Genomic DNA, 17,302 nt, shown 5'->3' with positions numbered 1-17,302 from the left:
TAAGTTATTTCCATTGTCAACAAAGAAGTACAATTTTGTACAAGAGAGGAGAGGCATCTTCTGGAATGCTGTGATTATAGAGTCATACAACGGCTCAGGCAGGGAGGGACCTTAAGAGATCATCTAGTCCAACCTTTGGTGGTAAAAGGAGCCTAGGTGAGATTACTGATCACCTTGTCTAATTGCGTTTTGGAAAACTCCAGCACTGGAGACTACCACATCCCTGGGGAGGTTGCTCTTACTTTAAAAGATTTATTTCTTGTGTCAAGATAAATATTCTCCCAAAGCAACTTGTACTCGCTGTCCTTTGTCTTTTCCATGTGGCTTCTTGTGGAGAGAATGCCTCCCTTTAACTGCTGGACTTCAATGATGAGGTCTCCCTTGAGCCTTCTCTTCTCCAGGGAGAAAAGATCTAAGGCCTTCAGTCTTTCCTCAAAGGGCAGTTTCTTCTGTCCTTTGATCATCATTGAGGCGCCCCTTTTGATTTTCTCCAGTTTGTCTATGTTTATCAAATTGTAGGGACCAAAACTGGAGGCCAGTTTGGCAGGTACAGCCTGGAGATGCAGAACAAGAGATCAACAAATTCAATAGAACAAGTATTTTTCTTTTTAAACTGAGGTCATCCATGTTTTTAAGAGATTGACTTAAAAAAGGCTGATGAGGATGATGTGAGAAACGAAGAATAATTTTTTTTTTAGGAAATTAGAAGAGTTCTTTCACCTAATAAAATGAAAACTGAGTGGAGATATGTTTGTTAACTTCAAATAGAAGAAGGCCACAAAGATGATCAGAGGGCTGGAGCACCTCACCCATGAAGAGAGTCTGAGAGAGTGGGGTGGTTGAGCCTTGAGAAGAGAAGGCTCTGAGGAGACCTTAGCGTAGCCTTCCAGTATCTAAAGCGGGGCTACGGGAAAGTGGGGAGGGACTTTTTACAAGGGCATGTACTGACAGTACAAGGGTTAATTGCTTTAAACTGAAAGAGGGTAGATTTATGCTAGATATAAGGAAGAAATTCTTCACTCTGAGGGTGGTGAGGCACTGGAACTATTCAGAGAAGCTGTTGCTGCCTCATCCCCGAAAGTTTTCAAGGCCAGATTGGATGGAGCTTTGAGCAACCATTCTAGGGGGATGGAACTAGATGATTTTTGAGATCCCTTCCAACCCAAACCATTCTCTGCTTCTTCAATTCTAAATACGTTCTGATTCTATAGATAAAAATATGTTACCATCTGTGTATAATGCACTATATTGTATGAATAGAAAATAGTAAATATATATTTTGTAGTATAAATATTTAGTATAAATAATATATCTTGATACATGCCTGCAAGGAAAGTAATTGACAAATGTTTGAACGTGACATGAATACAGTAAAGTGGTCATGAATAAACGTAGAGTAAACATTAAAAAAGGTCCCTGGCTGTCTGAGCAGTGAGCTTGTGGAAGCAGCTCTTTAATAAGAAAAGTAGGGACAAAATACCTAGCAGTTTTTAAGATATAGCTTTATAGGTGTATGGTGGGATTAATCTGATGTGGTGGCTGTGATGGCAGAGGGGAATGAATCAGATAATTCCAAATGTCTCTTTTGTCAGATGTTCCTGTGAAACTGGCAGAAGGACGCATTCATTTGGAGACAAGTAGATTGGCACAGCTGACTAAAAACTTAGGAGTGCTTTTAGGTTTTTTACTAGTCTTTAAAATGTCCTTCCTCCAAAGGCAGACCATCTTTGATTACCATATGAAAAGTATCCTGCTATTACTACTCAGACAGTGGTTACATAGCTATTCTCTCGTTTTTTTTCTAAAGATCTCCTTCATTCATATTTTCACAGCTTGGATCCTCCAAGGGTAGATCCTAGGTCTGATTTGATGTAATATGTTCATTACAATTTGGAAATGAGCAATAAGATAGAGAAATCAAAATTTTCTAGTGAGATAAAATAATTTATGTTAAGACTGAAGAAGACTGCTAGAAACTTCTGAAAGCTTTTCTGTAGTTAGATGAACTGGTAACACCATGGCAGATAAAAATTATTGTTGATGAAAGCAATGTAATTTACACTGTCTGGGATATTTGGAACAATATACTCTTCAGGAGTGAACTTAAATTAATTGTAATCAGCTGGGAAAATGACCTGTTTACCATATGTGGATAGCTTAGAAAAAATCTTCGTTGAGGAAATTGGCTAAAAATTAATACCCCAAAAGTTATAATGTCACTGAAATAAATCAGTAGCATTCTAAAATTGATTATGGTATTTCAGGTTAGATTCATTGTATCTGAGAAAGATTTAACAATCACAGAGGGACTCTGAGACGAGAAACATACATGTCTGGAAAAGCTATATGGAAAAAATAATTAAGGTAGCTTAGAAAGGTGATAAATCAGAATGCACAGGGAGTTATAAAAGAAAGTAGAAAAGATCAAATCAGGGCATCTTTTAACCCAAGTTGTAATACAAGAACAAGGGAATGTTGTGTTGAGTAACACATTTAAACTGTTTATATATATGTTTTAAATCTAAGGAGCAGCTCTTTATACAGCACACTCGACAACTGGACCTATGCCATAGCATGTCAGACTAAGAATGAAGAGTAAAAGCCTTGAGCATTTATGTGGACAGTAAAAATAGCTACTATTGTTAGGAAGAACGTAAAAACTTCAGGAGTTCTAAACCTTTGTACTTTAGGAAAAGACAAAAAAAGTAACAGATGTAGGAAATCTGACTTTGGGGATTGGTTTTGTGCATTTATCAGAAGCATTTGGCTCTTACTGCTCTGGATGCAGGATACTGATCTGCCGTGGAAGAATTCTTACGCATTGAAGGATGTTTTTTATGCTGGGGCCTTTTAGTTATTCTGTAATTTGGAAAGAATGCTATAATGTTCTTTAATTCCTGATACTGCTTTTTATTAATATTGATACATTGTCTTTTACACTCAACAACTTTGAAAATACTTTCTACCGTTACAGCTTAGTCTCTTAACTGAAACACTCTCAACTTAGTACACCTCTTACTAGATGTATCAAGCTGTTCAGCTTCTGAAAACAGTGAAGTATGGTCCTTGGGCAGTATGAAAAAGGTGCTGCTATCACTCAGAGGCTGTACATGAGTCAATATTTTATTGCAAGTCTTGAATATTTTCACAGCATCCGGTTATGCAATCATACACCTGAGAATCTGGTTTTTGTTAAAAATCTAAGCATCTACCCTTGGGCATTTGAAAGCAACACTGAGCTGAGTGTAAATGTGATATCAGAATGCAAATGAATGTATCTTAGGAGTTCTGAGATTTAAAATAAACAATTATATTATTTTTTTGGCTCACCTAAAATCCCAACCTTTTCTCTCTTGCAGCTGTTTCCTTAACCTGACATCCAACTACAGACTTTTTTTTTGACTTAATAGTTTGTTTGAAAAGTACTCCACTTGCATCTCTAAGTATGGGGGATTTTTAATGATTCTTTTGGTTTGTGTACATACAATTTATAAACACATGGATCATGTGAAAAAATGGTATCTTTAAATGAATTCACAGAATGATATTTAGTCCTTTTTTTTTTCTGCAGTGGAATGAACTTTGTCCAACAGAAGCAAAATAGAAAATACTGTCTTGTATCTAGGAAGAGATTCTAGTTAAGTTTGGTCAGTTAACATCTCTTGCACAATAGCTAATACTTTACTTGATCCTCATCATTTTTTGCCTAATATACCCATGAGCACAGATTCAAAGGTCCTGACTTAATTGATCTCTCATGTAATGTATTCTTTTCATACAGCATATCTTTTCAGGAACCAAATATTAGATTCGACCTGGTATCGCTTTTTAATTCTCATCTTCCATGAAGCCAGGTTTTTTGTGATGTACTAGTGCTTGCAGTGGCTTTACAATGCTGTACAATGGGAGTCTGTTGATCCATATTTAAGGAGTAGGAGGGAAGAAAGGGAGAAGAATAATTTCAGAGAAAGAAGGGAGTTTCAGGATTATTCTGCATTTTTCTTTTAATTATAACAAAGCTACCTGAGAATGATGAGAGGGGTATTTAAGCTAGCTGTGGTGGTTTAGCCCTGGCTGGGTGCCAGAAGACCACCAAGTCATTCTATCACTCCCCCTCCTAAACTGGACAGGGGAGAGAGAAATATAACTAGAGGTTTGTATGTCAAGATAAGGACAGGGAGATCACTCTGCAATTAGTGCCATGGGCAAAACAGACTCAACTTAGGGAGAAAAGGTTTGATTTATTAATGAACCATCAGAACAGTGAAATGAGAAATAAAAACAGATCTTAAAACACCTCCCCCCCACTCCTCCCTCTTCCCAGGACTCTCCTTCATTCCCCCCAGTGGCACAGGAGATGGGGATTGGGGGTTGCAGTGAGTTCATTACAGATGGAGTTTGCCACTGCTTCTTCTCAAGACCACTGACCTTGGTGTCTACAGAGGTGTTATCACATTCTCACTCTCTTTTGCTGCTGCAGTTTAGCAAATGCACAGCAACTTCTTCCCTTTCTCATATTCACAGAGGTGTTACCTCAATCACTAAGTGGCCAGGCCTGAGTCAGCTGCAGGGTCCACCTTAGAATTGACTGGCATTGGCCCTGTCAGCTACAGGGGAAGCTTCTGGCGGATCTTTATTTAAATAAGTCACCCCTGTAGCCCCCCTGCTACCAAATACCTGGCTCAGGCAAAACCACTACACTGGCATATATACTAGGTTATGGATTCATCGTAATTTTAGTATCTTTCTCTAGTTCTGGTGCCTTCCATTGCAATCAAGAGTGTCCATACAGAAATCAATTTAAGTGATCAATGAAGGTGATCAATTTATAGACAGTTTATCATGGAAAAAGGATTTTAATTTCTGTGAGATAAGAAGCAGCAAGACTTCATTGAACTAGCTAGACTAAATTGAGATTACTTAATTGTCACTTGGAAGTCAAAAAGAATCTCATTTGTGCATCATTTTTGTGAAGAATTTGGAAATCATGGACAGTTTGTAGTAACACAGGTTCAGACTATCTTAAAGCATGGGACAGTTAATTCTTAAAGTGGATCACGTAATAACAACTGTTTAGAAGCTATTCTGAAATCCTTCTCTTTTTCCATAGAAGTAATTGCTCTCAGAAGAGAACTTTGATTCCTTCACAAACAGGTAAGTTCCACAGTGGCTCTGTCTTTGACTTGTTCCTGTTCTTTATCTCATGTCAATATGTGCAGGATCTGAGGTTGTAGTGTCAGTTATTTAATGTTTTAGAAAATAGAAGATGCAAATGGAACAGGTAATATTTTCTAAATGCATCATCTGACTTTAAACCATAAAATATTATGGTCTTTCATATATATTACAGTAATCTGATAGTATAGGTAACACTCCATACTCTAAAGGAAGTGTTTAGAAGATTTCAGTATTTTAAACAGAAAAAACACCAGAAGACTTTCCTCATGTTTCAAAGTATGATTCATAGACTTGGTTTTTGGTCAAAGCTCACTTGCTATCCAACATCTTGTATTTTTAAAAAAAGAAGTATAATGCCTAGAAATAAGTGGATATCTCAGATTTGCAATCTAAGACACTACTCACACTTATCAGAGAGATTCCTAGAGCAAGACAATAAAATGAAGCAAGTACAGGGATTATGGCTATCCTTATGTTACAGTCTAGTACTTGGAATCTGCTCCTCTGGGCAGACATCTACAACAAATTCCTTATTTTATTTGACATGGCAAGTAAAAAGAGTCAAGAAGTTAGAGAGTTCTACTTTTGAACTAAGAAGTCCACATCTGTGACCTTTCTCAAAATAATTTTCCACTTAGGGGCAAAATATTCTAGTCATGGAGATGTTATTGGAGATTGGCCTGTTCCTTTCAGCCATACAGACAATGAGACTGTATTTTGTCATATGTCTAGTTCTGCTCATGTTCAGTCTACTGTGATAGTATCTGCCAGATACTGCCTGGCATGTGGATTCATGTGAAGAAACAGGGTAACAAGTTTATTTCACTAAATGTAGATGTCAGTGTAAATGTCAATACACGAGCCTAGCAACTCTAGGCTCTGACTTTGGTCTGAGGAAAAAGTAGTTATTTTAAATTCATTTTAGGTATCTACTTTAGGATGAATCTGCCTTAAGAGCTATTGAGTAAGTTGAGTAGGTCTCCATCAATTATCAAGGAGAGTGACTAACTCAAGTACTGATACCTAATTTGGTTTCATGGACACTATTCAGTTTCTGGATACTGGTTTAACTTCAGATACCCGCACTAGGGTAGTTCTGATCCTGTAGGAAAGCTGGAGGTCCTGGTGGAGTTCAGAGTGAAAGAGGGAAGTGCCAAGGATAGCCAGAGCTTAGGGAAAGTATTGGGGATTGTAGTTTTGGAATGAGGGTCTGGTTGGACATAATGACCATCCTTCTGACTGAGAAACAACATCTGATAAAACCGCTGCACTGAAACTAGATAGGAGCAAAGTAAAGCAGGGTAATTTATCTACCAGGGAAGGCAGTAAATTCAAGGTAAAGGAGATAAAGTGGTATTGATTGATAACTTCATAGACTGCTTGACTATGCATTGGCTACATCTGTTATGACAAAGTCCTTTATTACCTCAAGCTCTATATGATCATAAAACAGTCAACTCTTTAGTCTCAAAAAACGTATGTAGAAAAAGTATGCTCCTGTGACTCTAGAAACCTACAAAACACTAAAGAGATAATATTACTCAAAGGGGAATATACTTTATTTTGTCTTTAAGATGTAGAATTGTTTAGAGTGGAAAAGATCTTTAAGGTCGAGTCCAACCATTAACCCAGCACTACCAAGTCCATCACTAAACCGTGTCTATATGTGCCACACCTACTCATCTTTTAAATACCTCCAGGGATGGTGACTCAACCACTTCCTGGGAAGCCTGTGCCAGTGCTTGACATTCCTTTCAGTGACAAAATTTTTCTTAATCTCCAATCTAAACCCCCTCTGGCACAATTTGAGGCCATTCCTGGAAGAAGAGACCAACCCCCACCTTGCTACAGCCTCCTTTCAGAGAGTTGTATAGAGTGATAAGATTTCCCCTCAGCCTCCTTTTCTCTGTTTAAGTCAATTCACCACCACTCTTTGGGCTTGCCCTATAGCCAGTTTTTATACTCAGCAAAGAGTACACCCATCTAAGCCATGAGCAGCCAGTTTCTCCAGGAATTAATTAATTTAATTAATTATTCTTAATTACTATTGAATAGGGGTTTTGTTTTGAAGAGAAGTTTTTCAAGTAACACAGACCCAACATTTAATCACATTTAAAAATCTAAATCCTGCTTTTTTGTTTTTTTTTCTGAATTCTAAATATTTAGAATAGTAAACAGATTCAAAGATATGCTGAGGAAAAGACAACACACAATGATGGAGATAAAGGGATTTGAATGAGTTCTTTTAGGGGTCAGTAGCTTTTCAATACCTGTACACATTGATTATCTGCAATAATTACGTTTCAATGCAGAAGATGGGTTTCTTAAATTATCAGTAAGGCAAAGAATTCCACATGCATCATTGCTTCATCAGACGATGACTGCTGAATATAGAGAGCTTTAAGAGAGCAAAGCTAACACCAACATTTGGTGGCAGAATGCCTTGAAATCCAGAATGGTGAACACAGCAATGAAACAGGCTGAGGGGCAAAATTCACAATAAAATTTTTGTCCTGTTCTCCGTTCTTGTTGGTACTGATTGTAGTGCTTTTTGAATATTACCACATTTCTGAACATGTACAAAAATGTATCTGTTTCTTGAAAATATTGTCAAAAGCTGCATGTATTTATGCAGTGTGAAGAAGTATTTACAATTAAAGGCTTTAGTTATCAACAGTCTTGGGATATGTATAATTATTTGAATCTGTTAGCGTTAGTTACACAACATTATAAATACTTTTACATGAATTAATTTTTTGAAGTATTTGATTTAAACCTGATTAAACTCATTGAGAATTAAAATTGCTTTTATGACTTTAGCTTAATTTATACCTGAAATTAATTGAACTGAACTGAATAGTTATAAGCAAGTGCCTATATTTCCATACCAGGATTTAATGCAATTTAAATAACCCAAATTCCCTGAATGTCTTTGTAAATCTAATTCTTTTATATATGCATGACACCTTCTACAGTGACTACATAAATTAGGGGTAGTTTGTCCATCATTTCTGTTGAATATACTGTATATATATAATTTATCTTTATGCTGTCTCCTATAGAAGTTAATTTATCTCTAGCCAAAGCTACAGTTTCTGAAACACTGAGTTCTGTTGTGTATGTATGTGTTCCTCAATGTGTATGTATATATGCCCAAGAGTAAAGTAGACTGGAGTTGGAGAATCTTTGATTGTATGGGTCTTCCTCTGGAAACTATAAATAGTGACCTGCCTATGAAGTTTTAAATTTCAGATCCATTTTTAGAATGTGGTTATCAACTGGTTTTACTACTGCTGTGTTACAATTTAAGAGGCCAGTAGAGGAACAATATCTGAAAAAATTCAGAGGATTCAAGAAGAGCTACAAATTTTTGTTGAAAACAACAAACAATAGCCTTGGCTTTTGTAACCAGCCAGGCTACAGCTTGTATTGCACTAGAAAATAATCTCTTATACCACAGGGAAGCTGTCAGGATAGTCCTAAAGAAGACTGAATGTGTGGTTTCCCTTTGAGAACTAACCAAGAGGTTACTAAGGGGTACTAACAGTGAACGTTTCACTTTTACACAGTGTTAGAACAACCCCAAGTTTGGCATAACATGGGTTATGTTCTATGCATAGCTAGTGCTAGTGGGTCATGTTGCTCTTTACTTTTGCCTGTAACTTAACTGGAAAGCTCTGCTGAAGATTTCCAAGCTGCATGAAATTAAGTCCACATGAGGTATTACATACATATGCTTCAGAAGCTGCTATTCGATGCAGCTGAGAAGGTCTTCCTGGTAACATTTTAAAATACATTACATTTGTATTGTGCCAAACTGTTTCTTTACACCTGCAGACCTGATTTTTGTCTTCTGTTAAATATGATCATGGGATTAAAATTTAATTTGAACCACATTTTCAAAGTAGAACTTATTTGTACAGTTTGCAGTTGCACAGTGTTTGCCAATGTAAAGCGTATAGACAAACATGGGGAACTACCCTAATAGAACCTTCATCTTCATATGTGGTATATATATGTAGATTAAATTAACTTAATGAAAAGCATGTCCCATGTTTTTGTACCTCATTACAACTTGAGCCTGTGATGTCTCAGATATTTCTTTGTAGTTATATATTTTATTGATGTATGTATTTTACCCAATGTGTTCAAGTGTTAGAAAGTTTGTTTTGTTTATAAGGAGCAATTTTTGTGCATAGATATTACTACATTAAAAGAAATCTTCAAACTGGTGAGGTGGGTCACATGAATGAAAAACGTCTGTGTTATAAGCTTTCCTAAATCTTTGGTAAACTGCTTCCTAAAACACAGAAAGGAGTTTGTTTGTCTCCTTTTATTTTGTTTGTTTGTTTTTAGAATGGGTAAAAAAGTAAAGAAGGAAGTAGAGCCTCCACCCAAGGATGTGGTAAGTTTATAAACTGCTATGTGCTGTGAAATAAACATTATGCAATTGTAGGCCCATCTCTACCATCCTTACTTAGTTCCTTACTCTCCTAGCTTACCCACAATATTCTGAAAATGTATTTTAAGGATGATTCTGTTTCTGCTTTCCTTGGACGGCATACAAACCAGAATGACTGGGCATGTGTAGTTCTTTGTGGAGATTGTTGTCTTTGGCAGGCTTTGCAAATAGTAAAGTATGAAACAATCCAGGCTTCTTTTTATTTGAAAAACAGTATTAGCTGTCCATTTGTAAAAATCAAAATAGTGAGGAGAAGAGCAAGCTGAAACCTCCCCGTTTTTTCAACTGTGGAGACAGTCCCTTTAAGGATGAAAGAGTTAAGAATCTTGATGGATCTGCAGAGTTTTTTATTGACTGCAAATTTTAACAGATATTTTGAATGACAGAACTACATATTCTGGATCTTTTGCAAAGATTTATAGTCTTTAGCTGCAGTTCGGGTTTTTCTGGTATAATTGAAGTGCCACAGTGAGAATTATAAGAGCTGAAGCCAAATATGGAATAATCATGGTGATGTGACTTTTTTAAAAAGATAGAGCTTAAAGTCTGTTATGGAAAAGAGTTTCCTATAAATTTAATATAAATTCAAAATCAATGAAAATCAGGACCTCATTGAGTTCCACATAAGAACATGAAACCAAATACAAAGTTCAGTACATTGTTTTTAAAAAGCAATGAGTTAGTCTGTAAAGAGTGATGGTACTGCGAGACCTCTTTTTCAAAGGTCAGAGAAAAATGGATCAGCAAAAACTACGACAGAATTTCAATAATAAATAAGGATAAATAATTTTGACTAAGACAATATCCAATAGGCATAATGTAACTACAGCATAGCAATTAGTATCAGTTTTTGCCGAACTGTTCTGTGGAAAGGTGAGTATTACAAACATAATTCATAAGCTCCAATCAATAAATCATTATGAAAGATGATATAAAACTTTAACATGAGGAGAAATTGATCTAAGGCCATTTCTGTATGGAACAGGCTAGAGAACCAGGAGGAGGCACAAAGGAGGTGTATGTAGATAGGACTAAGAACAAGGCCTAGAGTATTAAAACTAAATACCTTTGCAATCTAAGAAAAAAAAGTTTGAAAGGCACATCGATAGATATACATATAGATGAGCTAACCCTCTCCAAAGTAATACAAATTGACTTTTTCAGTAAATATCTAGAAAGTCAGTAGAAGTGAGTGATAACCAGCTGGAAAGCAGCTTTACAGGAAAAGACTTGGTGGTTCTGGTGGATGTGCACCAGCAATGTGCACTTGGGGTAAAGAAAGCTAACAAAATCCTGGGCTGCATTAGGCAGTGTTGCCAGAAGTTTGAATGAGGGGACTATTGTCTTCCACTCAGTGTTAGGGAGTGAGACTGTCCCTGGAGTGCTGTGTCTAGTTCTGGGTTCACTGGTACAAGAGAGACACAGACCTACTGGTAAGTCTGTCAAAAGCTTGGAGAATTTTCATATGAGAAAAGACTGAGAGCTGGAACTGTTCAGCCCAGAGAGAAGGCTTGGAGAAGTCAATGTGTGTAAATACTTGACAGGAGGAGTTAACAGGTCAGATCAGGCACTTCATAGTGATGCCCAGTGAAAGGATGAGAGGCAATAGTCACAAACTGAAACCCAGGAGGTTCCATTTAAATAGAAGAAAAAAAAAATCCTCTTTTGCTGTAAGAATGATGGAACATGGCACAAGTTGCCCAAAGGGGTTATGTAGTCTCTGTCTTTGGAGGTGTTCAAAGTCAGACTGTGCACTGGCCCTAAGCTATAGCTGACCCTGCTCTGAACAGGGCAGTTTGACCAGATCATCTGGTTAAATCCAGTTGGTGGCTGGTCACCAGTGGTGTTCCCCAGGGCTCGGTGCGGGGACCTATCTTGTTTAACATCTTTATCAATGATCTCGATGAGGAGATCAGGTCCACCCTCAGTAAATTTGCAGATGACACCAACCTGTTTAAGTGCCTAGACCTGCTTAAGGACAGGAAGGCCCTTCAGAGGAACGTGGATAGGCTGGATAGAAGGGCCAAGGCCAATTGCATGAGATTCAACAAGGCCAAGTGCTGCGTTCTGCAGTTGGGCCACAACAACCCCACATAACACCACAGGGTTGGGACAGATTGGCTTGAGAGGTGTCGATTAACAGCTGGTAGCTGTTAATTGACAGCTGTCAGCTGAACATGAGCCAACAGTGTGCCCAGATCTCCAAGAAGACCAATGGCATCCTGGCCTGTATCAGAAATAGTGTGATCAGCAGGACCAGAGAAGTGATTATCCCCTTGTACTTGGCGCTGGTGAGGCTGCACCTTGAATACTGTGTCCTGTTCTGAGCCCCTCACTACAAGAAGGATGTTGAGGTGCTGGAGCTTGTCCAGAGACAGGCAACAAAGCTGGTGAAGGATCTGGAGAACAGGCCTTATGAGGAGTGGCTGAGGGTGCTGGAGATATTTAGCCTAGAGAAGAGGAGGCTGAGAGGAGATATGATCACTCTCTACAGCTACTTCAAGGGGAGGTCTAGTGAGGTGGGAGTCGATCTCTCCAGTAACAAATAACAGAACATGAGGAAATAGGTTTAAGTTGCACTAGGACAGGTTTAGATTGGAGATTAGGAAGAACTTTTTCACCGAGAGGGTTGTTAGGCATTGGAATGGGCTGCCCAGGGAGGTGGTGGAATCATCATCCCTAGAGATATTCGAAAGATGCGTAGATGAAGAACTGAGGGATATGGTTTAGTTTAGTGATGGGCTTGGCAGTGTGAGGTGAGTGGTTGGACCTGATGATCTTATAGGTCCTTCTTTTCCAACTGTAATGATTCCATGGAGCCTTCTAATATCAACTATTTGCAATTCAGCAGCGTATCTTCCTTTTATATTATTAGCATAGGAGGCAGTGACAGAACTGAAATAATTAGCATGACCAGATATATATTAACTCAGTGTTTCTATGTAAGGGAAAAAGGGTCAAGAATACTAAAGATACTAGTAATGCTTACAGAGGGCCTATGAAAAGTCCAAGGGTAAAGCAGACCTGTGGTCAGTTAATTCAAATTTAAAGGATTTTTTAAAAAGACCTGATAATATAGTTAAACAATATCGTAATAACAGATAAATAGATCCTTCAAATGTGGATTTTGCATTTAAATGGAAAGAAAATAAGCATGCAGCCCTTGCACTCGCAAATGAGAAGCAAAACACAATGTCACAGTACTCCAAAATATTTTGGGAGAGAACTAGTAATGTTAAAAAAATTGTCAATATACCTTTTCCAAATTGGCTGCAAACAAGAAAGTTCTTAGAAGGACATTGTTAGGTGAGTTAAGTCCTAAAATAAAAGCAAAATTACTTTTTTCTTTTTTGTCAAAAGACAAAGCTACATAGTAAATCACTACAGGTGTGGAAAAAATTGCCTAAATGTGAGTAAAACATTTGTCCAGGTCTTGTTCTAACTAAAAAACAACTGGATAATGGTGATCTGGTTGATACAGCTGTTGCTTATTGGAAAGGTTTTAGACTAGGCCCTTCACTTCCATAAACACTAATAGTTAAAAGCAATTCCTCTCTTGGCAAAAATATCTAGTTATAAAACAGAAAGCAAAAGTGAGAACACAAATTACTGTTCAGGTTTCATAACAGAGAGAGGTTGCCAGTAGTATGTCACAAAGTTTTGCTCTGCATCTTGAGTCATCCACTCTGTCAGAATTAATGTGGATACTTTAGTTAAAATGGCAGCTAGTTGCTAAGTAGGCAAAAGTGGATAAATATGATGTTTCATATTCCAGAAATAAAAGGCAAAACACCATGTCACTAGCAAATGCGTTATAGATGTATGTGAACAGTTTTGTTGTTTCCATCTCAAAAAAAATGTCCTGAAATAATTTCCTCTCAGAGGTCTCTGTCAAGGTTTTGGAGATTTCCTGAAATACCTATCAAACCTCTATTTGCAGTTGTAGAGAAGTCTTGTTAAAGAACAAAAGACTTTTTTAGAAGATTCTTTTACTCAAGTGATGTTAGTCCTAAAGAGTCTATTAAAAGGGTGAAAACTGCCAGATTTGTTGGAAGATTTCTTTCTGAATGAGAAGTCAGAATGAAGAAGACTTAATATCATTTCTAGCTGGATGGGCAGGGATTATATCATGAAGGTACTTCAGCCAGTACAAGATCATGGTAAGCTGGTGAACTGAGTTGATGATGACAGAGGAAGAATGCTTTTATTTTTTTTTAAACAACAGTATGTTGATGCCACAGACTAAATCCTTTTCCTCATACAACACCTCTAAGTTAATAGACTTTGCTCATAGCTGCTCTTAACAAGCTTTTTCTTATGTTTGATTCTGAGGCCACAGGATACTTCTATGTATGTAACAGAATTACATATTTTATTGCCTTCAAGTCTTCCTAGATGTACAGGGAAGTGTCAAGGTTTTCCCAAAATCTTCACATGGGATGAAATCTTGATTCGGTTTGGAAGTGGGTTGTTCTGTCTTATTTTTCAACAGTATCTCAAATGATTATTAAAATGATTATTATTTGCTTGAAGGTGTTTCTCCAAGCAAATAACAACTCATGTTAATATTTCTGTTTCAATGTAGATCTTAAACTAGATTTTTTTTTTAATGAAACGTGGAAGTCAAGTGCAGCATACAGAAAAGCTCAGTAAAAATCAAACTATTCTTTTCTTTCTTTGTAGTTTGATCCTTTAACGATCGAAAGCAAAACAGCAGCAACAGCTGTGCTAATGCTTAGATCTCCTGAAGAGGAAGTTTTGGCCAAAGCATGTGATGCTCTATATAAGTTTGCATCAAAAGGTTAGTCTTTTGCAATGAACTTTCTTTTGTGTTGCTAAGATTTTGATAGTGGTTCATAATTTTTTAATTTCCTAGCACTGAAATAGTTTCCTCTCAGAGGTCTCTGTCAAGGTTTTGAAGATTTCCTGAAATATCTGTCAAACCTCTATTGGGTGTTCAATAGACAGAAGCATCCTTTGCTTTACAAATGTGAATTAAGCCTAGATGCTATTAATCTTTGATACTATTTGACACATGTTTATTTAGGGTATAGATTAAAAATCTCTCAAAGCCCTCTTCAGGACTTTGTTCTTTGATTCTACAGTCCAGTCAAAGATTGGTAGTGTTCTTACTTTGTAAGATTAAAACTGTGAGCTTGTTGCATTTTTAGAGAAGTTTTAACTCAATTACTCTTCAGGTGATGAAAATAAGGTGACGCTTCTTGGTCTTGGAGCAGTGGAACATCTGTATAAACTCATCTCACATGACGATCCAATTGTACGCAGGAATGCCATCATGGTTTTTGGCATCATGGCTTCTAATCGTAAGAGTCTCCCTTGTTTCATATTTTTCAATGAGTGTCAATGTGCATCAAAGCAGTAGGTGGCTCATATGAAAAAATCCTATATTAGTGGCCTAAAATAAAGGAAGCAATCCAGCTGAAGTGAACACGGACTTTTCAAACAAACACAAGAGAAGTTACTTTTTCTCCAACCCTTATTTTTGTTTTGATGGGGCCAAATTGAAACTATTTAATACTGGATTATGTCTATCAGGGAAACCCTGACTACATAAGATGCCTGCCAATGTGAACATGAGATATTATTCTCTTTTACAAAAGTTGAAAGTGAAGGATAAAGTAGTATTTATCATCTACAAAAAAAGCTAGAGATAAATACCAATTATTACTTGAGGCGTTAGTGTAACTCCTGCGATAAAGGAGACTGTGTTAAAGTAGCTAACTCAAGTATTGATGGCAAAAAAAAGCCATGAACTCTTAAGCATTGGCATGCTTATTTTTACCCATCTTCTTTGGCAGGTCAGTGCTGCTGTAAATGTTTTAACTGTGTCTGAACTGGTGAAGTTCAAGCAGTCTTGAGTATCTCTCAGAGACATTGCAGTTACAGCAGGGTAGTGTAGCTACTATAGCAATACCATTATTGAATGATTTAAAAAACATATTTACAGATTTTCTTGTACCTTTTTGTAAGATGGAGATGGATGTATTGCATCCATGCTGGGTGGCTAGATAGATGGTCAAGCTGCAATGAGTGGTAGCTAGACATCCCTGAAGAGGTTGAGTTTCAGTGACTGTTATTTTTACATTGCCTTATAAATCTGCATCCGATTAATATAATTAATCAGGTCTTATTTTGGTAGATATTCTACCCAATTATCTTCCATGGTGGTATCGTAACCACTGTGTAATTCATTTCATCCACTGCTGCCTGCTTTCATGTTGCATTTGACCTTAATGCTCTTAACCTCACTTTCAGCTCAGAACTAGCATATAGTTGCTCCCTTCAGACCTTGGCTGCCAATGTTTCTGCACAAACTTGGCTTTGAATGACTGAAGATCTTCCGTTTATATTCACATCTTCATTGTTTTGGGGGTTTTTTTTCTGTAAAAATAAACTCATATCTTCTTTCTGACATTTCAACACTGTAATGTGTTCATAGTAATGACACAGCTCTGTAAGAAGTCTATCCCAAATAATAGTTTTAGGTATTCTGTATAATGGTTATGGTTTTGCTAGTTTGCCATTGACAACTATAAAAATGCATTCTGAAAGTCTTTACTGTGATTTTAATAAAACCTAAGTAATTCATGTTTTCAATTTGTAATGTGGGCTGTGTTAGCATAAAATTAGAAAGTGACGGCTTGAAAATTAAGTAACAGAAGGGTTGCTTTTAGTCTGATAATTTTAACCACAAAGAATTTTAACTGTTGGGATATAACTTCTTTGACAATTTAAACTGTGCAATATTTAATTAGAACCTGCTAGATGCCAGTATTTTGAGTAAAGTTTCAATGAAGTATTGAGGAACTTCCTATATATCAAGAGTCAAAGAATGTCATCAGATACTGGAAAATCTCCTCTATGTTTTCTGGGCCCTTTATGATCTTGACATAACTTCAGTGGTGTGTCTTTTCCAGTCAGATCATAAATAAAAGTACATTTCCGTTGGAGCAGAACTTGTTTCTTTACTCAGCAAGACCGACAAATGAAAGACTTCGTATTTATGTTTATTTTATTGTAGATGATGTCAAGAAGTTACTGAGGGAACTGGATGTCACAAATTCACTTATTTCACAGCTGACGCCAGAAGGTAGCTTGCAGTATTCATTCCTCCTGCAAAACTACACTCAGTAATAACTTATGATTGCCATTTGATTGGAAAATTTAATCAAATCTTCCTTGTAATTTATGATTTGTCATACCACAAGTTAAATAGGTAGTTGCTTTTATAGGAGTAACTGTGTTACTGAGTAGCATTTTATGTTGTACAGATAGAGCCATGTGTTTATGGAGATGTCGTGTAAGATTAACAACTATTGTTTCTTGACTTAAAATAACATTTTAGACCACTGTATTAGTGAACATATACTGTGCTGAATAAAACTTGATTAAAATATTTTCTTTTTTTTCCCTTAGAAGATGTAATTATCCATGAATTTGCTACTCTCTGTCTAGCACATATGGCTGTTGAATATACTAGTAAAGTACGAATATTTGAGCAAGGTGGATTAGAACCACTTATTAGACTGTTAGGTAGCCCTGATCCTGATGTGAAGAAGAATTCAGTTGAATGTATTTACCTTCTGGTGCAGGTAAAGTTTATTGTTGTTTTAAATTACAGAGGCAGATAAGCCCTTCACC

The 17,302-nt window shown here is 36.8% G+C and overlaps 1 protein-coding gene across 2 annotated transcripts in view; it reads left to right on the top strand.

Annotated features, from left to right (window-relative positions):
- The first annotated feature begins 9,535 nt into the window (after positions 1-9,535).
- The window catches only part of ARMC3 (armadillo repeat containing 3), a 48,744-nt gene continuing 40,977 nt past the window's right edge, over positions 9,536-17,302 (top strand). For both annotated transcript variants that reach the window (XM_061996869.1, XM_061996867.1), the window contains exons 1-5: positions 9,536-9,583; positions 14,324-14,441; positions 14,839-14,964; positions 16,683-16,751; positions 17,078-17,253. In XM_061996869.1, the coding sequence (XP_061852853.1) occupies positions 9,536-9,583; positions 14,324-14,441; positions 14,839-14,964; positions 16,683-16,751; positions 17,078-17,253 (537 nt within the window). The remainder of the gene's footprint in view (positions 9,584-14,323; positions 14,442-14,838; positions 14,965-16,682; positions 16,752-17,077; positions 17,254-17,302) is intronic.

Source organism: Colius striatus, chromosome 5 (genome assembly GCF_028858725.1).
Source record: "Colius striatus isolate bColStr4 chromosome 5, bColStr4.1.hap1, whole genome shotgun sequence".
In the NCBI taxonomy this organism is placed as follows: domain Eukaryota; kingdom Metazoa; phylum Chordata; class Aves; order Coliiformes; family Coliidae; genus Colius; species Colius striatus.
Note: the sequence above shows the minus strand (reverse complement) of the source record. Positions and strands in the feature narration are given on the sequence as shown.